This window comes from Pipistrellus kuhlii, unplaced genomic scaffold, assembly GCF_014108245.1.
Source record: "Pipistrellus kuhlii isolate mPipKuh1 unplaced genomic scaffold, mPipKuh1.p scaffold_m20_p_8, whole genome shotgun sequence".
Taxonomy (NCBI): Eukaryota; Metazoa; Chordata; class Mammalia; order Chiroptera; family Vespertilionidae; genus Pipistrellus; species Pipistrellus kuhlii.
Window position 1 is genome coordinate 29,645,512 of NW_023425584.1, and position 22,908 is coordinate 29,668,419.

The window sequence follows — 22,908 nt, forward strand, 5'->3', positions numbered from 1 at the left end:
AAACATGTGATAATAAGAATAGAGTGAGATGTGAAAGATACAGCAATTGGTTGCCTCCCACTGGAGGATCGAACCTGCAACCTAAGCAATGCCCTGGATCAGGAAGAAAACCCAAGTTCTTTGGATGCGTGGGCTGATCTAATCACTGTTTCTTTATGTGACAGGAATCACAACAGCCACATGAGTAGCTCCCAACATGACCTAAAAGCCAGCATTATCACAATTTATGACTGAACTCTGACCTGATAGAGAATAAACACAGTAATCCATTTTTCTTGTGAATTTAATCTAAAAACTAGCCTAAAGCTTAGGACTAGGCAGATGAGCTGTAGTTTCACCGGCTCTGTGCTAAAATTAATCAGCTAATCTGGGAAATAAAGTATCTTAAAATGTCAATTCTGAAGGAATGAAAATTGGCATTATGTTATTTAATTCTACACATTAAGGCATTTGTTTCCCACTATGGGTTCCTTGAGGGTAGAGACCGTCTTCTTCATAATGTGAGTGCCACACTGTAGAATATGTGCTCAACAGTTACTAAAGTTTGCTGAACTTACTAGACTAGTTGAAAGCTTGGAAAAATTACTAATTAAAGTGGGGTTTTTTACTTAAATAGTAAGTTCTCTACCTTTAAGATTAAGTCCAACACCTGTTAGAAGGGCTACTATCAAAAAGACAATAACAAAGAAAAAAAAGATCCATTTATAAGTTAAATTTTACATTACAAATTCACAAATATGCTCCGATTGTTCCATCTTTAGCTAGTGTAGAGGAGATTCCAGGAAAGTACAAGATCCATGGTCACAAAAGAATGGTACTATTTACCATTTCCCTACTTACAGAATTAGAGTAGTAAACATAGTTGGTTTAAAGCAATGACTTTATTAATAAATATACATCCATATGATGATGTAGATACAAATCATGAACACTACTCCATTCCCATACACACAATTGCACATGAGTAGCTCAAGTTCATGGACATAAAAACATACACAGTATCTATTCAGACTTTTTACAGCAGAGGACAACGTGCTTATATCAGTTAATTGGTAATTATTTTCTCTGTAATTATCTGTGGAAAAAGGAAACTGTGAATCAAAGTGGTCTGATTATTATAAATCACACACTTGATTTACTATAGCATGAAGTTTTCCAAAAATTAAATACATTATATGTGAGAGCACATATTTATCTACTCGGGGGTGATGGAGGAAAAGCAAAGGTTTAGATACATCCTAGAGTTTAATAGGATATAGTTAAGCTATAATAAAAACAGAAACCTAAAGCATCAAAATATTTATGTCCAAGGAAAACATGTTTTTAACAACTGCTGTGAGTTCTTCTATTTTACCATAAAGGGATCATAACATGTTGCTGCATATAGAGACGACTGACAGAGTAGCAATTACAGTCAACATCCCCTGAATTGTTCTTTTAAAGCTTCTTAAAATATAAAAGAGAAGGTTAGTTTTTTTCCCTCTTTAACTCATACACTGATTTTCCTTTCACTGGATGGATTACCTTTAACCTAATAAATGGTTTCAGATAGTTTTTTTCCTCCTTAACTAAAACTCTATTCTTACTTCATGAAACTATACATGTAAATTCACACAAACATCAGTTTGGAATGAATATTTCTTTTATTACTTGAACGTATTTCTTTTAAAAAGTAAATAAAAATAAAGAATTTTTTAGTCTGATTGAAACACTGATTTTAAAAATGTCCCCAAATATTAAATACTAAGCAGATACTTTTCTTCCAACACAACATGCCAAGATTTTTTAATATCCAGTGCAAAACTCCAAAGATAGTATCAAAATCATCCCCTATTAAAGATTAATTATGCAAGGTTGTATTTGTCAAAAAATGAAAATTTCATCTGCATTAGCTCATTGGTTAATGTAAGAATAATAAATAAGGCATGTTAAAATATTTTTTAAAGGAAAAAGTAAAGCAAACTTACTTGAACAGCAGATCATTTTCTGACCAAGTTTTAATACAGAATAGTGAAACCTATTTTGTGAAGAGAATTACACATTATAAAATTAGCAATTTACCTTTAAAGGAACAAAGGAACAATCATAACAGTGGGACGAAAAGGCCAGTTTTTCCCAACTGATTAAAGTATAGGCATTTTAACATGCTATTTCAGTGTTTATCATGACAAGAGACAGTGTTACAAAAGATGCACAATGTAGATTTTAGAGTATAAATAAGTAAAAATATTTTCTAGTTTAAGACTTCATGTTATCACTTAGATGTGTCTTTCTCTTCAGCATGGCATCAATAAACTGTTCACAAGGAGAAAAGGAAGTATAATCAATAGATGCTCACCAGCACACAGATCTAATACTCCAGTAACTGCTCACATGAACAGAAAATTCAGCTTTCTAAATGATGTTATCCATTCACAACTGTAGCCATTTGCCCCCTTTTTACCTGGAACATAGCCCCTGATACTAATAAACACTGTTATGCACATACTTCCTTTAGTTGTTTTCACCATTTCATTAAAATGTATAAAAAAAATTCAGTATACAATAATACACCTGCTTTACCTTCTGACACACAGCACAGCACCACTGAGTAGATGTGCTGGAGGATGGGGAAAACAGGAGGGAATGAATGTTGGAAAGGGCAGAGAGAAAGGGAAGATTATGTATAACAAAATCAGGAATCAAAATAAACTGAAAGGCAATGTCAAATGGACATATAAAAACATATCATGCAATCAAATCCTTGACAGTGGTATATATTATTCTACAGTAGGATATTTAATTAAACAACTGTTATCAGAAACTCAAAACAGGATTTGTAAGCATCCAACTGCTGAACATCAATCTGAGAAGTAGCTAAATGACAGATACATAATAAAAGTGGGTAAATATATGAATAAAGATGTATGCATTTGTGTGTGTCAAAAGTTATACTGTTCTGAGTAAATTATTAAAATTTTATACTTTAGGCTTCTTATAGCAATTTAGCTGCCAGAATGTTGCAACTGATTATGTAATCACCCAACATTGTTCGCTATGGTTTGTGCAAAGCTGAAATTGTTGAGGTCACTGTCTTAGATGCCAGTGCACACACAGTCCCCACATACAATGCAACACCTCTTACTGTAAAGAGCAGCATAAACTCCAGCTCATGTGTCAGGCATCACTGGAACACCTGAAGGCTTGCTGCTTTTTTCCTGATAAAAAAGGTACGAAACATGACATCCATTTGCAATCAGAGTTTGTATTAACTGAGAGCAAGCCCAAACAACACAATATGTGCCTTTTTAAACTTTTAATCACTTTAAAAGTTTTTGGGTCCTGCAAATCTACATTATAATCTTAAAGACATTTTAAACCACAAATACATACATTGTAACTTTAAAGTTCAGTGGAATTTTTTTCAAATCCAAAATTTTTAATAGTTTATTCAGACCAAACTCAGGATAAATAAAATGTATATCAACAAAAAATATTACTTTCAGAAAGGGGTCAAGAAGATTTCCTTCTGTCCCTACTATACCCAATACTTTTTTTTCTTTTCCATCTACTTTACTTCTAAAGCAAAAACTGCTGGAAAAATTTTGGGTGTGGGCTCAGTGGCGCCACAATTAGGTGTTTAATTATACTAACTCACATGTTTTTTACATGTTCCATGCACAGATGGATTCCTATATATTTCTTAACATCTGTATTCTGACAGAAAACTGCATTTTGTCTATAGCAGTTTTACAGTCTACCATTCAGTTTATGTCCTTTGGTAGATATAAACCTGAATCCACAGTAAGTGCTAATGCAACGGAAAATTTCTCAGAAAAAAAAAAAAAAATTCTGAATAAATGAACAATAATAATAAATGTTTTAAGCATAATGCTTTACAACTAAGTCTATGAAAGGCAAAATGTAGTGAATACAGTTCCATGCAAACCTTAAGAATGTTTCTTTTTCTATTATATTACATATGCTATTCTCAGAATGCACTGTATTTCACCAAAAATGTAATGTGCAGTTTTTATTAAAAAGTTTGAATTGTTTGTAGTGTTTGGTATATATGCTCTTAGGCAATTAAAAAAGACACTGACTATCATTGCTGAAAGGCAAACATTAAATAATTCTTTTAAGAACAAATGGTTAAATCAGTTAATGCCATTTAGATCAATAAATAAGCTGCCTAAACCTAGAACATTAAAAATAAAAATTTTAACATCTGAAGTCTATGTGAATGCCAAAGCATACAAATATCTGAGTCCTGGCCCATGAAAATAAAAGTTACTAAAACTAACAGACATTCTTCAAATAATAGTGAATCATTAGTTTGCATTGTTCCATCAGTTAAAAATACCTTAGATATTATCATTCTTATTTTGTAGACTTACTTCACAAACTAACGGGTATAATGGATTCTGTTGTTTTAGTACATAAAGCTTCTATTTAGAATGGCCCAAAAGTAGTAATGAAGTATGAGACAAAAATCATAACTCTAAAGGAAAAGCAAAAATTATTTAGTTAGGTGTTATACTGGAATCTATGTACAAATTCAATGCCACTGCTTGTGCCCTGAGTGCATCTGTCAGCTTATGGCAGTTTCTGAGCAAAAGCAGGAAAAACAAAAAAACAGGAAAACAAATGTGGAAAGCCCAGGTCATAAAATCATGTATGTCAAAATAAAACCTAGAAGCTTTGGGATTATCCACCATCTTCCTTCTAAACCTGGCCCTCCTGTCTGGCCTCACTCACTCATTGGGCGGCTTGACCTCTCTGTTGGTTTCCTCCACCCCATGAACGGCTCTGCTGTGCATCATGGGGTAAGGAAAAGCAGCAGTGCCACAGCCATAACCAAGATCGGCAAGACGGGATAGAGCTTTAATGCTACCTGGAGGTCTCCCTGGGCTGACTTTGTATCCCGCAGCTTTGGTTGTGCCCAAAGGTCTGCCTGGACTTGTCTTAAATCCAGCCGCTTTGGTGGTTCCCAGGGGTCTGCCTGTGCTGGTCCGGTATCCTGCGGATTTGGTGGTTCCAGAAGGCCGGCCACGCTTACCAGATCGATTCAGATTTTTCTTTTTCTTTAGTTCATCTTTTACGTCTAAGCTTCTGCCACTTGTAGTCTGCAAGTGTGTTTCGTTTAATGGGTCCGGCCTCTGACAAACCATTGGTTTGTGGCTGACTGTGTGGCTATATTTGCTTTGCTGGGAGGAATATATGTCAAACTGATCAGCAGCTCTCATGGCATCTTCGTTAAGGCAGGAAGGCTTGCCAGGCCCACAGAAAGCCGGATTAGTGCTGGCAACAGGATGCATCATTTTCTACCAAAAATAAAAAATAAGACAAATATGCATAAGTATACATACACAAATATATATCTGTATGACAGCTTTCAGTGGAAAAATAGTCTGTCTTCCAACAACTACGCAGGAAACCTAAAATTAGGCTAACAGGCAGGATTCCAGACCACTTATAAACAAACACACATCAGCAGATTCAAAGATACTTGTTTTTCTCAATTTAATCATGCCATACAGACTCAACTATAATACTGATTTAATAGGTTAATGTTCTCTGCTTAGGAACTGAAAGTATACAGGTAGAAAGTAAATCTGTTATGTTCTGTAGGAATATATTTTATATCCTGTGGGGACATATTCTATATACCTATATAGTTTATATTCTCTTTTCTTCTAGATCATTAAACCCCAAAAAGGTAATAGTAAAGAACTCTTATTAACGTGATTTTTTTTTCCCTTCAGCCTTTTATTATATTTCTCATGTGTATACTTCTGATCTGGCCAGTTTCCAGATTACAATTTATTATTTATACACATCCTGAGTGTATATTATACTTTACAAAAGGTGGAATGTGCCAAACGATGAATGCAATCTCTTGATCAAACATATTGACTCTCTTCAAATGACTCTATTCAAACAGGAGGCAGTACCAATATAGAGAGTAAACCAACGTTTCCATTAGCTAGAATGAGTGAACATTTATACCAACAACTGAGACTTATATTACACTACTAGAGGCCTGGTGCACAAAATTCATGCTCGAGGGTGTGTCCCTCAGCCCAGCCTGCACCCTCTCCAATCTGGGACATCCCTCTCACAATCCAGGACTGCTGGCTCCCAATTGTTTGCCTGACTGCCTTCCTGATTGCCCCTAACTGCTTCTGCCTGCCAGCCTGACCACTCCCTAACCACTCCCCTGCCAGCCTGTTTGCCCCTGTCCTCCCTTGCAGGCCTGGTCCCTCCCAACTGTCCTCCCCTGCCGGATCTTGTGGTGGCCATCTTGTGTCCACATGGGGAAAGCCATCTTTGACCACATAGGGGCAGCCATCTTGTGTGTTGGAGTGATGATCAATTTGCATATTATTTTTATTAGATAGGATAGAGGCCTGGTGAATGGATGGGGACCAGCTGGTTTGCCCTGAAGGGTGTCCTGGATCAGGGTGCGGGTTCCCTTTGGGTATGGGGCTGCCTAGGCAAGGGGCCTGAGGTGGTTTGCAGGCCAGCCACATCCCCTGGCAACCCAAGCGGAGGCTCTGGTATCTGGGATTTATTTATCTTCTATAATTGAAACTTTATACCCCTGAGCGGAGCCAAGCCTCCTACTTGCTCCATGGCCACGGCCATTTTTGTTGGGATTTATTTATCGTCTACAATCGAAACTTTGTAGCCTTGAGTGGAGGCCTAGGCCGGCAAGGGTGTGTGGAAAGCTTGGCTTCCTCCATTTCCGGGGAAACCCAAGCCTCCTGCTTGTTCCATGCCTGCATCCATTTTGGTTGGGTTAATGTGCATACTTGCTCCTGATTGGCTGGTGGGCATGGCTTGTGGGTATAGTGGAGTGGTGGTTAATTTGCATATTACTCTTTTATTAGATAGGATGAGTAACAACCATAATAAAATGGTAGGGTTATCAAGACAAAAAGTTGAATGTACAACACTGCTTTCTCTCTTGATCATAAATATGATGTGGATCTTTTCCCTTAAAGAGCCCTATGATTTATTAACAAACAGACCAGTCTGTTTTGTCTGTGAGGACATCCCTGTGATGTTTTTCTCTTTGTAAAGACTGTATTAAACCATCACCATAACAAGACAGCCCTTACTGTTTAGACACACAGAAAATAAGTTTAGAGAAAAAAGATAAATATATGGTTTCCAATTCATTTAGAAAAATAGTCTAAAATGTATCTGAAGGCCTAGCCTCAAGTTGTTAAGATTCTTTCCTTACCCTTTGTATGTGCAATACTGCACCAAGACCTCATAAAAACAACTACTCCCAAAGGCTATAAGAACAGTTAATTAATGTAAGTCAAAACCACTGTAAATTTATTTCATTTTATAAAGGCAAAAGGTAATGGGAATCAAGTCACAGAATTGAATTCTGCTATATTACTAAATATTTGCTGAGACTCAACAGATACAGAGCTGTTGGCCAGTTGGCTTAAAGTCTTAACTATGAAGGAAAAACATCAACAATGAGAAGCTATTTGTTTATGGCAGATGTCTTACAGACTTGAGAACATAAAACAAGAATGACCTAACTGAACACAAATATTAAAAAGAGTAATTACTCACTCATTCCCCAAGGATATAATGAGAACTAGGTTATTAATTCTCACTAACTCAATTTCTAATTTCAGTTAAGTAAGGAAAGAGTAAAATATATTAATATTAGCTGAAAGTTAACAGTTTTTGAGCATTTTCTATGTGTCAGGTAATAAGGTTGACACTGTGAAGATTATCTGATTTAATCATTACCACAACTTTATGAGGAACATACTATTATTAATTCTGTTTTACAGAAACTGAGGCAGACTTTAGCAACACATTAGGAAATGGTAAAGCCAAAGAAATTCAGATAACATGCCTTCAGAACCAACAATATAATCTTCTATATATATAAAAGCCTGAGCGTCTGAACAGAATGGTCTAACAATTGGTCGACTGGTCGCTATGACACACACTGAACACCAGGAGCAGATGCTCAATGCAGGCGCTACCCACAGAGGGAGCGCCACTCAGCTGACCAACAGGCATCAGATGCTGGCCTCACAGCTGGCAAGTAAGCTGCTGCTGTGCAAGCCTCTCCCACCTCCATGGCAGTGCTACGGAGCAGAGCGGCAGCAGGTGCAGCAGGGCCTGGATGAGCAGGAGCGGCGTGGCACCTAGCCCAGGCTGAGGCTCCTCCCAGGCCGCCTGCCACTTTGCCTACTACTGCACCCCTCGAGGATATCCAACTGCCAGTTTCGGCCCAATTCCTGGGGATCGGGGCAAAACTGGCAGTCAGACATCCCCCAAGGGGTTCCAGATTTGAGAGGGCACAGGCCAGCCCAAGGGACCCCACCAGTGCATGAATCTGTGCACTGGGCCTCGAGTATAGTATAAAACTATACCAGGGTTTCCAATAGTATGACTATTATTTGGGTCAGGTAATGCTTTGTTGTGAAGGGTTGTCCTGTACATTTTAAGATGCTTAACAGCATCCATGGCTTCTACTTAGAAATGTTAATAGCACCGGGACCAGTTTGGCTCAAAGGATAGAGCATCTGCTTGGGGACTAAAGGGTCCCGGGTTCGATTCCGGTCAAGAGCATGTACATTGGTTGCGGGCATATCCCCAGTAGGGGGTGTGCAGGAGGCAGCTGATCGATGACTCTCCTTCATCGATGTTTCTAGCTCTCTATCTCTCTCCCTTCCTCTCTGTACAAAATCAATAAAATATATTTTTTTTAAAAAAGAAATGTTAATAGCTACACCCTCCTCTTCCCCTTCCCAATTTCTGACAACCAAAAATTTCCCCAGACAGTGCCTGGGGGACAAAATCCACCCCCTACAATGAGAATCACTCAGCTATACTAAAATGACAATACAGGACTTAATTTAATTTAAAATATTTCTATTTAAGTTTTTATTTACCTCTTTAGCCCCTACCTCTTCAAACCTTTACAAAACCTTTCTGTTGATAACATCTATAAAGTGAAATAAATTTGTTTTCTAAATTGAAGAAAAACCAATATTGGGATTTGTGAAGGGACCAACCACATTCCTCTCTCCATCAAGTTATAAACTAATTGAGAAATATACACAGGCATTAGATTTCCCATTGACCAGAGCTCTCTATGTGGTTCACTGAAGCTGATCCCTGGCCAGCATTGCAGCTTTACTTATTCCTCTGCTCAAGCATGTTCTTTTAACATTCTTCCCAGTTATTATTCTCAAAATTATCCTTTAAAAAGTACTGCCCACTACTGGACTCTCCTACCCTGATCAAAGGCAGAGCTGGCCGGTCAAATTCCCTACTGCCTTTCCCCTGCCTGCCAGCCCCACCGATGATCAGCCCACCCCCACCATGACAGACCCACAGCCCCGACCCCTGGCTGGCCATGCCCCTGATCGCACCCCCACCCCAATAGAGGGCAGGGCTGGTCGGCCAACATCCTACAGCCCCTCCCCATGGTCAGTCCCGCACTCAAACAGCCCCCCAACCCCAATTAGGGGCAGGGTCCCCAGGCCAATCACCCATGGCCCCTCCCCAGCTGGCCAGGCCTTGATCGACCCCAATATGGGCAGGCCAGCCAATCTCCCATGCATGAATTCGTGCACTGGGCCTCTAGTTGTAAGATAAAAAGTGATCCCTTTTACAATTTTATGATTCAGAAATCACCTTTCTGGAAAGCTCAAGTAAAAACAGGTAAAGGTCCAAATTCTCTTCCACAGGAGAGAAAGCATAACCAGTAAAAGAAACTTTCCCCTACAATCTGTTTCATTGATTTTTTAAAAAAATATATTTTATTGATTTTTTACAGAGAGGAAGGGAGAGGGATAGAGAGTTAAAAACATCGAAGAGAGAGAAACATCCACCAGCTGCCTCCGGAACACACCCCACCGGGGATGTGCCAGCAACCAAGTTACATGTCCTTCACCGGAATTGAACCTGGTTCCTTTCAGTCCGCAGGCCAATGCTCTATCCACTGAGTCAAACCAGTTTCAGCCTGTTTCATGAATTTAAGTTGCTACTAATACCTTCTCTCTGGATCTTACTTCCTTTAACTTGATTTTCTCTTAATGTATCAGAACATTTGCCACCTATTAGTAGTCAGGATATATAGAATCTCAGCTTACATTCTGTTAGGCTTTTATTTTGAAAGAAAAAACGTGTTTTTTTGTTGTTGGTTTTTTCCGAGAAAGGCAAAGGGAGCAAGAGAAACATCTATGTGAGCTCACAATAACCGGCTGCCTCCTGCACACCCACTAGATGGGACAAGCCCAAAACCTGGCCATGTGCTCTGATCAGGAATCAGATGGGATGGCACCTAACCAACAGAGCCACACCGGCCAGGGCTGAAAATATTTGAGTTTATCTGAGCCAAACTGATGGCATATGCTGGGATGCAAGAGCTCAAATTCTCCCACATTACCTTATGCTTTTAGAGGCAAGATGCTGTTAGGCATCCTTTACTCAGATAACAACCAACATTGGGGAGAAAAAAACACACGTTTTTAAAAAAGCAGACTTTTGGGGTTAAACACACAGTAAAACAACTTCAGGATGGCTGATTTATGCTTTAAAAATTATAATTTAGCCATAGTTAAATATATTCAGTGAACTTTTTTATTTTTATTATATTTAAATCCTCACCAAGAATATTTTTCCATTGATTTTTAGAGAGAGTGGAAGGGAGAGGGAGAGAGACACTTCAATCATCAGCCAGGCCTAGGGACCACAGCCATACACAAATTTCATGCACCCGGGCCTCTAGTACAAAATAATTCCTTACCCTTCTCTTGAACATGTTGGTCATTATTGCCAACATAAAGAATTATGTTTTTAGTCCTAACAGGTTTGGCTCACTGGATAGAGCATTGGCCTGTGGACTGGAGGATCCCAGGTTCGATTCCGATCAAGAGCATGTACCTTGGGTGCAGCACATCCCCAGTGGGGGGGGGGGGGGGGGGTGCAGGAGGCAGCTGATGGATGTCTCTCTCTCATCGATGTTTCTAACTCTATTTCTCCCTTCCTCTCTGTAAAAAAAAAATCAATAAAGTACATTAAAAAAACAAAAGAATTATGTTTTTAGTAACTTTCAAAACATTCATGAAGCTTTCTACCCTCGGAGAAAATCTTCCTTTCAAGAATTTCTAAGTTCCGCTCTCTTCCAAAGATCCAACATAATTATCAGAGAGATTTATTTCAGGTCACTTGGCTTCAAACAATTATATATTGTAGAATCACATACGGTTTTATAATTCTAAATGAAAATCAACTTGTGACTCACACACCTCAATCACCCACAGTCTATTCAGCAAAGACCAAAACAGATGGCAGGAGCCAGGCATGCAGCCCCCCAAGGAAAGTTCTGACACCGGACAGAACATAAAAAACGGCCTCCTTTGTCTCCTTCCTTCTCCTTCACTGCGCCCCAAAGCGCAGTTTCCCGCAGCCACAAACCTCAGTGAACAAGAGGCGTTCAGAAATGGAGCACCTGTTGTGCCCGAAAGCGATTATGAATGTACCAGCAATAACAACTCTGCGGACCACACCCGCCCAACAGCAGAGAGAGGGATGTGCACCCTCCATATACCCAAAGCCCCCCGCCCGCTGTCCGTGCACCCGGAGTTCTGCACGCTGTGCGAGTCCACAGGCCCCCCGACTCAGATGTCCCTGCCGGAGCCAGCAGGCTCTCATTCAGGGGGCGGGAGGGCTGCTGGTTTTGACCTCTCGGAGGAAAAGAAAGGATGAAGCCTCCCGCCCTCCGCAAGAGGAAGTTCCCCCCAATCATGGCTCCGAGCAGAGGCTCCGTCCAGGGCCCTCCTTTCGCTCCGGGCTAGGCCAGAGCCCCAGGTGTGCGCGTCCCACACCTCGCTCGCCAGGCTGCAGGCCCTGGTTCTCGCCGCCTCGCCTTCCCCTCCACACTCGTCCTCCGCCCCGACTCTACCCCCCCGGCGGGCAGACGACTCCCCGCGGGCCCACCTACCTCGGCCGCTAGTAGCCCAGCCCCTCAGTGCGCCCAGGGGCTGCCCATCGGCTGGGAACCTCACACGGCGACGCTCCCTTCCCAGCCCGCCGCCTCCGCACGGCGCGCAGAGCCGGAGACAGAGGAGGGGCAGGCAGCAGGAGCGGCGGCGGCGGCGAGGGGGCGACTCCCGGCCCCCGCCCCGGACACAGCTCAGGTCCTGCCCCGGACGCGGGAGGAAGAGGCCGATACAGCCCCGGACGGCGAGGGGGTGGGGGCGGAGCGCGCGAGAGCTCGCAGGGACCGCGCACGCGCACGCACATCGCGAGATCCAATCTCCCGCCGACGGCCGGCACGCAAGCTCGGGGAAGGTAACGGGAAAGCCGTGGTGCGCGTGCGCGTCGTGGGGAGGTTGCTTTCCCCCCCACCCCCACCCCCCACCCCTGACTCCAGTGCAGACGGTGGGCTGCAGCTGGGCTGGAGGAACCCGCCACAAAAGGAAGTACGTGGGTTGGTTTTCACCCAAATTCTATGATGCTGGAACTCTACCACCGGTGATAGGTTAAAGGATTAATGGAGTTTGGATTTGAACCCAGCAGTCACGTTAGAGGAACTGTGCTTCTAAGTGCTGTTCGCACAAAAATTGTAGTCTTACTGTGCTAGGTGCTGCTTCAAGCATATTAAAAGGACTCTGCCCCTTTGTTACTTATGGATAGGTATGGAGTGAGACCTCCACTCCAAACAAAATGGAAGTATTCAAGTAACAAGAGGTGCTTGGACCCTCAGGTCTAGGATTATGAGGTAATGAAAAGCCTCATTTTGTGGAACACACTATAACTTAAAGTTTTTACATCCATGGCCTCAGAATCGCCATTCTTCATTCCACATCACAAGAACAATGAGACAATTTGCTTACAAGCGCGCCCATCCTTTTAATGTAGTTTGAGATTTCTGGTGTATCAGTCACCCCATACAAATCACTTAGCAGATGGGATTAGTTCCTCCAGTTCTTCCAGGAATGCAAAGATGTCAGAAAGGCCTATATCCAGAATTAGGAAGGCTGCTGAGAGGAAGACACTTTCTTGGGAAGTGCAGAGGCTAGAGGCGGGTGCCTGTCCTTTTTGCCTAAGCAATCAAGAATATTTGAGGATTGCCTGGCCAGGGCCTGGCGGGTGTGACTCAATCGGTGGAGTGTTCTCCCAGGCACCAGGAGGTTGCCAATTCAGGTCAGGCCTCATGCCCAGGTTTCAGGAGGCAGCCAATTGATGTTTGGGTCTGACAATGTTTCTCCCTTCTCTAAAAATCAAAATAAAGAAACTGGTAAACCCATTCATTTTCTGCAGGCAGATTTTGATAACTTGATTCTAAATATCATTTTAACTATTTTAAAAACTAGTGACCCAGTGCAAGAAATTCATGCACATTAAAGGGGAATTAGAGGAAATATTTTAATATTGCTATTAGCCCTTTCTCTATAATAGAAGTGTCAGAGATGAAAGAAAGCTAATAAAATGTATATGAAAATCTCCCTCCTGTCAGAGTATGAGGCCAGCTACGGGAACCAGAGTGAAGTTCCCACCCACCCATGTGCCTTGAAATTGCATAAGACCCAGACCCAGCTGGCCCCACCCCCATCAAGCCCCGCCAGTCTGGGGGCGCTGCCTCAGGTCCTCTTGCCAGCCCATTGCCACACAGCCTCAGGTCCCTACTGATTGCTTGTGGGCACAGCCTCTGCTGTGGGCACAGCCATCTTGTTATAGCATGATGGTCAATTTGCATATTCCCTCTTTATTAGATAGGATACTAGAAAACAAGATTGGTCATACTACCGTTTCCCCAAAAATAAGACAGTGTCTTAATTTTTTCTCCCAAAGTTGCGCTAGGTCTTATTTTCAGGGGATGTCTTATCTTTCCACGCGCTAGGTCTTATTTTCGGAGGATGTCTTATTTTCAGGGAAACACGTAGTATTGTTTATATAGAAAAGGAATAGTTTCAATATATGAAATAGCTAAAATGTGTATACATTTTAGGGCATATTACGTATCCTTCCAAAACACTTTTTAAAATGTTTTCTCTTAAGCACAGTTGCTTTATTTTTGAAGTGGAATTTGAAAATGCTTTGTAATTTAATCATACCAGTGGTTGGCAAACTCATGAGTCAACAGAGCCAAATATCAACAGTACGATTGAAATTTATTTTGAGTCAAATTTTTAAACTTGTTTCTTCTAACGCCACTTCTTCAAAATAGACTCGCCCAGGCTGTGGTATTTTGTGGAAGAGCCACACTCGGGGGGCCAAAGAGCCACATGTGTCTGAGTCGCAATTTGCAGACCAGGGTCCCATATTACTATTGTGACTATTCCAGACCCCCCAATTCTAAACTTTTACCTGAAGTAGCATTTGTACATAAAACCACGTAAGAAACAGAAACTTTTGCATTAACAAAGTCAAATGATTTGCAAGTTCAATGGAGTAGCCAGAGTGTAACAGAAGTCAGATATTCCTGGGTTTGAATGCCTTTTTGCCATTTAACTCCTATAGCACTTTGGGGCAAATCACTGCTCTTTCAAAAAGTTTTTGTATGTGTGAAATGAAGATGTCCTTCTTGTGAGACTGTGAAATAGGTGAAGATAGATGTGAATTTTAATCCTTGGTCTACCTACTAGCTGTATGACAGTGTACAAGTGACTAGTCAATTCAACAGGTATTAATTAAATGCAAGGTACTAGGGATGCAGAACATGGTCCCTGATCTCAGTAAGTTTACATTTGGTGAGGTAAACAAACACTCAGATAATCAGAATAACATTCAATGCAATGACCTGGTGTTTTCTGATAATTATCTCAGGTTGGTCTTAATGAGGAGCTTAATATAGGTACAATGTACTAGTTCTGAAGGTAGAGGTTTTTCAAGTGCATAGCCATTTATCATCACTTCAATTGCAACAAGAGCACACTTTTAAATGCCAAACTATTTTATTTATTTCCCATTTCTTCTCAAAAGTGTACACCCTTGTAATACAACCCAACATTTTTCATTCCTTCTCCAACAATTTCAGCCTGGCCTTAGAGTAAGCTAGATCATATGGATAAGTTATCAGTTAATAAAATTTTTGAGTGATAGTTAAGTAAAAGGTAGGCCATAAAAGGAATTTGTCTAGAGCTGAGAGCTGGCTGCCCCTAGACTTCTCAAAGGAGGCAACAACTGTGCTTAAATAATTTCATTTGAACAGAAAAATATAAATACAAAATAATTAATCTCACTTTCTAGATTTTAGTTTATTAGTAGCCACTGATTCTCTTTACTAGGTATACAACTTATAACAATAGTGAAAGGTATAGCAATATTGAAAGACAGCATAAGAAAGCACGCTCCCATTTACCCAGTGTAATAATAGTGTCAATATTTATTTATTTTTAATTTTTAAACTATTTTTAGAGAAACATTAATGTGAAAAACATTGATTGGTTGCCTCCAAATGGGGGCTGAACTGGAAGCCTAGGCATGTGCCCTGACCAGGAATTGAACCAGTGACCTTTTGGTACATGGAACAATGCCCAACCAACTGAACCACACCAGCCAGTGCCAATATTTATTGAATGCTTATCATACACCAGGCACTGTATTTCTATGCTTTAAGGCTTTATGTGTAACTAGAGGCCCATTGCACAGATTTGTGCACCAGTGGGTTCCCTCAGCCTGGCCTGCAGGGATCAGGCCAAAACCAATCTCTGGGTCCAGGGTGCAGGTGAAGCAGATTCGGGGCCAACAGTGCCCCAGCAGCAACCTAACCCATGGCTGATTTCACAAGGAATCTACTGGCCAGAGAGTCTGCCCCCTGGTAGTCATTGTGCATCATAGCTACCAGGCAAACAGTTGAATGGTCAGACGGTCAATTACTAGGCTTTTGTGTATATAATTTCATCTCATCTTCACAACCCTGAGAAATAGGTATTATATCCCCATTTTATATATGAAAAAAAAAATGAAGCTTTTAAGCATTTAAGCAACTTGCCTAAGATCCAAGTATCTCCCATATATGTGAATTTATTTTTAATTGTGTATATGAACAGGTATACCAATATTGTAACAAAATATTATATACATTATATTTTGTAATATTCATCCTGCTTTCCAATGGCTTTTTATATATGTGCCCCATTTTAGAGACCACTGTTTTGTATCACAGCAAGTCAAAATTCAACAAAGAAACGGAAGATTACCAGTGGTTTTCAAACTTGAATGTGTATCACAGAAGCATTACCACCCCAGACATACCTATAATAGCACACCAGACCAATAAAAAGTTACAGAGGAATTTGTGTTCTCTTTGAAGTTCTCAGGCATTCACTCCTCTGTGCTTTCCAAATCTGACACTTGGGCCCTAGGATGGCTGGGGGGATGAAGTGGACTCTTTTCCAAAGTCCACAGTATGGTTCTGGGAATCTCAGCTCCCAGAAGGTTCCCTTAGGCAAAGGCATGGAGAGGAAATACTGCCTTTAAAGATCTTTGCACTGGCTGGACCCAAGCACCCAAGAGCCTCCTAGGAATTCAGAAATAATGGCAAAGGGCACTTTAATATCCAAGGCTGCTAGAAGTGCCTAGAGTTAATAGGCAGCTAAAATCTATCTACTACAAAGTGCCAAGTTCAAATGATATGCTTTTTCTGTGGACAAAGAGCACATTTTGCATACTGAGTCCTCACATGTTCTTTATAATAGGCAAAACTGTAAAAAGGGACTAATGTTCAAAATATGTACTACCAGGCTTTTCCAAATACCAAAAATGATTAGCTTTTTTTAAATTCTGAAACTTTTATAAAAATGCTAAACAATATCTGAGAGAGTAATTCTGACTCTCAGTTCTCCAAAAGGGTTCAAACTTTCTCCTTCATTTAATAGTTTTCCCTCTGCAACAGAACAAGGTTAATGCACACGTAAAGTGGTTTATTTTTTATTTTTATTGATTTTAGAGAGAGAGAAAAACATCAAGTTGTTGATCCACTTATTGATGTATTCATTGGTTGACTTGTATGTGCCCTGGCCAGGGATCCAACTGCAACGTTGGTGTATCAGGAGGATACTCTAGTCAACTGAACTACCCTGCCGGGGCACGTTAAAAATTTCTTAAGGGCTCGAGCTTCAAAATCATGAACTCTTAATAAGCTGATGCCATATTTGGAGAAGAGAACAAGGTCAAGAAAAAGAATCAAAAGTAAATTCCTCACCAGTCATGTGATCTGACAGTATGTACTTAGCATACACATTACACCAGCTAAGCCATAAGACACTAAAAAGGTGAGACCACTATTATTTTAGGAATTTTGCAAATAATACATTTATTTACATTTTTTCTTCACATTTCTACTTGGATTCCTGCCTGAGGGAAGTTGTAAGTTGATATAGAACTTATAATCTTATACCAAATATCTGCAATTGCTAACATGTCAGGGAATCTTTAGTGAAGGAAATGTAGCTATCATTAACTCCGGAGAGCTAGCCTAAGAGAAGAATTTGTGTTTTATTAAGCAGTGTGTATAACAATGTTCGATTCCAAGTTAAAGGCCCCACTTGACTGAGATTTTATTAAGGTGTTCTGATGGTTACAACACCTAAAGAGAACAAAAAGTTAAGACAGCCTCTCTACCCCTCCAGACTTACTCGTTTATTATTTTTCTTTCTCTTCATCTGTTTTTAAACATTTTTTTTTTAACACCCACATCTTTTTAAAACATGAACTTCAGCTTTTCGGGCCAGAAGCAGAAAGTATAACAAACTGTCAATAGACTCAATTCTTATTTAAAATTATGTACCAAAATGTGAAGACCTCGTGGCTCCAGTCTCAACTCAAAGAAGAATATTTTCATGCACCACACTGTGCTAGCCACTCATAACTCCTGAGAATTGGGCATCCATCATCCTCTATAAAGCACCAAGTGGAGCATTTCACTAAACAAAGTATAGCTTTTTACCCTAGACCAGTGGTAGGCAAACTCGTTAGTCAACAGAGCCAAATATCAGCAGTACAACGGTTGAAATTTCTTTTGAGAGGCAAATTTTTTAAACTTAAACTTCTTCTCACGCCACTTCTTCAAAATAGACTTGCCCAGGCCGACACTCAAGGGGCCAAAGAGCCGTATGTGGCTCTCGAGCCGCAGTTTGCCTACCACGGCCCTAGACCTCGTGTCAACTACCATCCCCCAGCTCCTATCTTAAACACTATGTTATCTGCCACTAAAGGACTTTAGCTGATGGTTTCATAAAAGAAAGCAAGGCAGCATAGGGAAAGAGCTCACAAATAACCGAATTATAAATCTGGAGGCTTGGCTTCCTAGCTTGATTCTTAAGATGCTAATGTATTACTTAGAAGAGGCCCCCAATTGCTGGCTTCATGGGATCTGTAAATTCCAGGTATTCAAGGGCTGCTTCTGTTCAAAGAAACAAACACCTCTGTACATGTAGGGCTGCCTGTCTCCAAAGCAGTATCAAAGCAAGCCACAGGTACACTGTGACTGCCAGCTGAACACTAATGTACAATGCTAGTAAGATATGAAATATGTCAAATGATAATAAAGTGCTTTAAAGGCTGGAGAGAACTTAGCCATTATCATTTAATTCAGGCATCTTCAAACTACGGCTCTCGGGCCACATGCGGCCCGCAGAGGAGTCTGATCCGGCCCGCCAGGTTTTTTGGGCAGTGAGCGCAGCCGAGGTGTTACAGTAGGAATTAGTAGTTCATATAGTCCGGCCCTCCAGCTCTCTGAGGGACCGTGATCTGGCCCCCACTTTAAAAAGTTTGAGGACGCCTGAAATTCTACATGTCCATGTCCATTTTAAGAGTGTCACTGTGGTAAAATACCAACCGGCACACGAACCTAGAGCCTACTGTCTTATGGCAAATAGGAATTCCATCAAAGACTAAGACGCTTCTTCAGGAACATATTTTTAGTAGAACTGTATATTTTGAGTAGCAAATTGCCAGAATTTTAAAATAAACAAAGAGCTCACATGACCACCAACGTAAACAAATTCAGATAAACAGCAGAAAACATTTCAGCAAAGATAATTTTAGAAAAATGCAAACTGAATCAACTTTTTATTTTGTAAGGAATTTAGAAAACAGGAGCAAATACTTATATTGCATTAAGAAACAAATTAGTCTATACATCATTCAAATTTTGAAAAATCAAAGAGTCAATGTGACACTAAAAAATGTAGTAACAGAAATGTGTTTCATTTTTGAACAAAACACTATCAGTGGTTTCTTACAACTAGATATACAAACGTAAAGGCAGTAATGCTAAAATGGTGTAAAATGCTGAATCTCAAAATGATCCAGCACGTTGAAGGAGCACCAGTTGTCACCATTGTGAGATTGCCACATACCCTATCGGAGAGAACAATCACTGGGTAATACACATAAGCAAATACGTAAATTGTGGGGGGAAAGGAGCCCACAAGGTCGGAGCTTTAGAGTAAATGGTTTATTTGTTCTGCTTTTACATATGTTTTGTCTGTTTTCTTCCTCTAAAAAAGTGGATATGTGAGGCATCTTAGAATATTTTCCAATTATATTGTCATTATTCATTAACGATAATATTGCAGAAACAGTGATCGAGACGCCTTGTCACCTTAACCACTTAATGCACTATTTAAATGATTTGTTTTAACATCAAGAGTATGCTTTCATTTTTTTCTTTTATAAAAACTCTAAGTCAAGAATATTCAAAAGAACTTTCTTAATTTAAGAAATATGTCTCTTTAATTCCTGAAATTTTTCTTTTTTCAAGAAGTGACAATAATATGAAGTTCTAATATATCAGGAGCATGGAAAAGAATATTATGGAATCCAATTATAACAATTTAAATTAGAGTACTCAAGAAATATATCTGAGGGCTCGAAAAGGTAATTTATGATTCCTTGTGAACGAAGTTTCACTGAGACGCTTATGGCTAAGTTTAAAAACATGGTTATCATTATGTTTGAAAATTTTAAAGAAAAGTCACAACAAACACAATAATCCTGAAGTAAACCAGATTAAAATTAGTAGGGTATTTATATGTACAGATGCATACACAAATAATTTCGGGGGGTAGGGGAAAGGAATCATATTAATATTTACAGGCTACAAATCACTTTTTTAAATGAAGATTAGAAAAGTGTTAGTAACTAGGTATAGAGCTAGAGGTTGTGAGGTGAACCTAAGTGGTAAATACTAAAATTCTTTGCAGTGTAAAGAAATGCAAAAGACTCAGACTACAAATCTTTAATTAAAAAACAAAAAGCAGTCCAACTATTGTCCATTTATAATAATAAAAACTGAAACAAAAACTGAACCCATTTTGTAAAAATTCTATTATAACATTCTTAAATCCAGTTCATATTGTTCCACTGAGTCAAGGGAGACACAAAATTAGACAGAATTTTACCTTTTCTAAAGAGATTATCACAATTTCATTGCAAGAGGATAAGGTAAATAGCCCCTTAGCAACTTGTGTACTTTATTACCTTCAACAGAAGTCCAAATATTTCCACTTTTTTTTTAACTTCTGGAATTCTATCCAGATATTTAAAATGTTGATATTTAAGCTTAAAGGACATCATACTCTGAAAACAAGCACATACCTGCTTCAAATACAGTTTGATAATTCTAGGGGTACTTACTGCAAGAAGATTTCTTTAGCAAATACTGGTTTCTTATATTTAAAAAATCAGCAAGGCAGAATTTAAAAAATCTAATTTACAATACATTGTAAACTGCACACAATTGCCACATGTATCACAACCAGCACGGTAACAAGTTTTCCCAGATGTTTTATAAGACTTTGTATCTTCCTTTATTTGTTGGTTGGTACGAATTTTGCTATAATAGAAAATAAGAGATACGTGGTAAGAAAAAGCAAGGAAATTTCCTTTACAAACATATAAAACTATCATATTTAAAGTAAAAATGTTAATATTATATGGAGGAAGAAAGAACTGTTCAATAAATAATCATTTCTCTGTTCTCTCGACTACTTCTTGACAGCTGTTTTGAACCAACTTAATGGTAGTGACATCAAAGTCCTTTTTCTATCACTCCTTGGTGAAACAATCTTTAGCACTTGATTTAAAAGTTGTTTTTCTTCTTCCTTCTTGTTTTGTGTACCTTTTATTCTTTACACTTTTTATCCTCCCCCCAAAAGAATGTTCTGCAAGTAGAATTTTAGAAAAGCCCTCAAAAACACATTCTTAGAGAAAGGATAAAATTTCCTTTCAAAGGGCTCTCATCCCAACATACAAATTGTAAGGCAAGTTTACAAGCTTCAACTATACTAAAAACACAGGGACGTACCTGCCTCCTTTGGAAAGGTGGTCTATAAAAGGCACGTTTCCAAAATCAAATTAAGACTTTACCTAAGCTTAAAAACACTGACAACACTGGTAGTGGCAAAAATTCAGAAAAACTCGAATTTTCATCCAGTGCTAGGAGGTATGTAAACTGGTATAACAACTTTAGAAAGTTATTCAGTAATAGCAACTTAAAGTTCAACTACACATTTACCCTTTAATTAGCAATCTTAATTAACAATTCTAACTTCAAGGTTTATACCCGAGAAAAGCACACTAATTGTATCACAGAGAAATGAAATAAAATGTTTATAGAAGCATTATTCATAAACACCAAAAAGGAAAATATTCTCAAAGTCCAATATAAATTAACTGTGGTATATTGACACAATCAAATACTATATTGCCATAAAAAGAATGAATTACTATTTCTTCATGCAAAAAGGAATGATTTCCTCAAAGTAATGTGGAGGAGTGAAATTAGATACAAGAGTACAGAGTTTTTTGTTCTTGTATCTTGAAATTAGATACAAGAGTACAGAGTTTTTTGTTCTACTTTACACAGAATTAAAAAATAGGCGAAACTAATCTAAGATGTTAAAAGTCAGAATATTGCTACATTTGGGGGAGATGAATGGGAGGGATCTGGGATGCTGATAAATGTACTTTATTTCTTGATCTGGATAGTGTTCACATCAGTGTGCTTATTACTTTGTAAAAATTCATCGAGCTATAGGTTTGTGATTTGTGCACTTTTCTGTATTTATATTATAATTTAATAAAACATTAATTAAAAAGTAAATTAAGTCCTTGAGGTTTTAACTTACCAGCCGGATCAGTTCTTCTTTTATGAGCCTGGTGATTTCTGCCTTTGCTTTCTGCACGGCCAGTTCATTGGCACCTGGTGAGCAGTGGAAAACGATGATCAGAATTACACAGAAAATCTATCCATGTTGTGGAGATCCACCAGGAATACTGTAGGTGACTTTTAGAAACACTGTGCTACCTGCCAGATGCCTTTCAATGCTGGTGAGACATCACCCACAGTATATAATGGCTGCTTTTGTTTTCAATACTCTCAGAGTTTCAAATGTAAGCAATGAGGTTACAATGCGTGTACAGTTAAGAACTCTTGGTATGTTGATTAAAAAATGAAGAAAAGATGATTAGCTATTTATCCAAAAGAGAGTAAGAAGAAGTTAAAGGGAAATAGAACTTTCTTGGTTCATCAATTTAACAAATATTTAGTGGATATTTATTATTTCCTTAAAGTCAACAGATGTTTCAGAAAGGTCTTAAAGGTGAATGAAAGATTGAAGAAAAAGTAGAAGAGAGGACATGGAGAGTATTTTGCAAAGGGAACCACATGTGCAATGGTATAGATTAAGAAAGGCATGCTGCCCTGGCTGGTATGGCTCAGTTGGTTGAGGGTTGTCCCATGCACTGAAACGTCACTGGTTCAATTCCTGGTCAGGGCACATGCCCAGGTTTCGGATTTGATCCCCAGTCAGGGGGCATATGGGAAACAATCGATCAATGTTTCTTTCTCTTTTTTTCTCTCTCTCTAAAATCAATAAAAACATTTTTAAAGGAAGGGAGGGAGGGAGGAAAGGGAAGGGAGAA

At 39.3% G+C, this 22,908-nt stretch overlaps 2 protein-coding genes across 7 annotated transcripts in view; both read right to left on the reverse strand.

The window, feature by feature from the left end:
- Window positions 1-866: 866 nt before the first annotated feature.
- CUNH5orf24 (chromosome unknown C5orf24 homolog) lies at window positions 867-12,251 on the reverse strand. 4 transcript variants are annotated; one of them, XM_036423821.2, is made up of 4 exons: window positions 11,280-11,541; window positions 4,874-5,303; window positions 3,125-3,197; window positions 867-2,295 (listed from the first exon to the last, which is right to left on the reverse strand). In XM_036423821.2, the coding sequence occupies exons 1-3, from the start codon at window positions 11,373-11,375 to the stop codon at window positions 3,157-3,159; spliced, it is 567 nt and encodes a 188-aa protein (XP_036279714.1). In that variant the 5' UTR covers window positions 11,376-11,541; the 3' UTR covers window positions 867-2,295; window positions 3,125-3,156. The 4 variants fall into 4 exon arrangements, with proteins under 4 accessions (XP_036279714.1, XP_036279713.1, XP_036279712.1 ...); XM_036423820.2 differs by having other exon boundaries at window positions 867-3,197; window positions 11,280-11,533; XM_036423819.2 differs by lacking the exon at window positions 11,280-11,541 and adding an exon at window positions 11,975-12,251 and having other exon boundaries at window positions 867-5,303.
- An 8,510-nt stretch (window positions 12,252-20,761) lies between these two features.
- DDX46 (DEAD-box helicase 46) overlaps window positions 20,762-22,908 on the reverse strand; it is a 45,825-nt gene continuing 43,678 nt past the window's right edge. For all 3 annotated transcript variants that reach the window (XM_036423812.2, XM_036423811.2, XM_036423810.2), the window contains 2 exons: window positions 22,113-22,186; window positions 20,762-20,818 (listed from right to left, as the gene is read on the reverse strand). In XM_036423812.2, coding sequence (XP_036279705.1) covers window positions 20,771-20,818; window positions 22,113-22,186 — 122 coding nt within the window. In that variant the 3' untranslated portion in view covers window positions 20,762-20,770. The remainder of the gene's footprint in view (window positions 20,819-22,112; window positions 22,187-22,908) is intronic.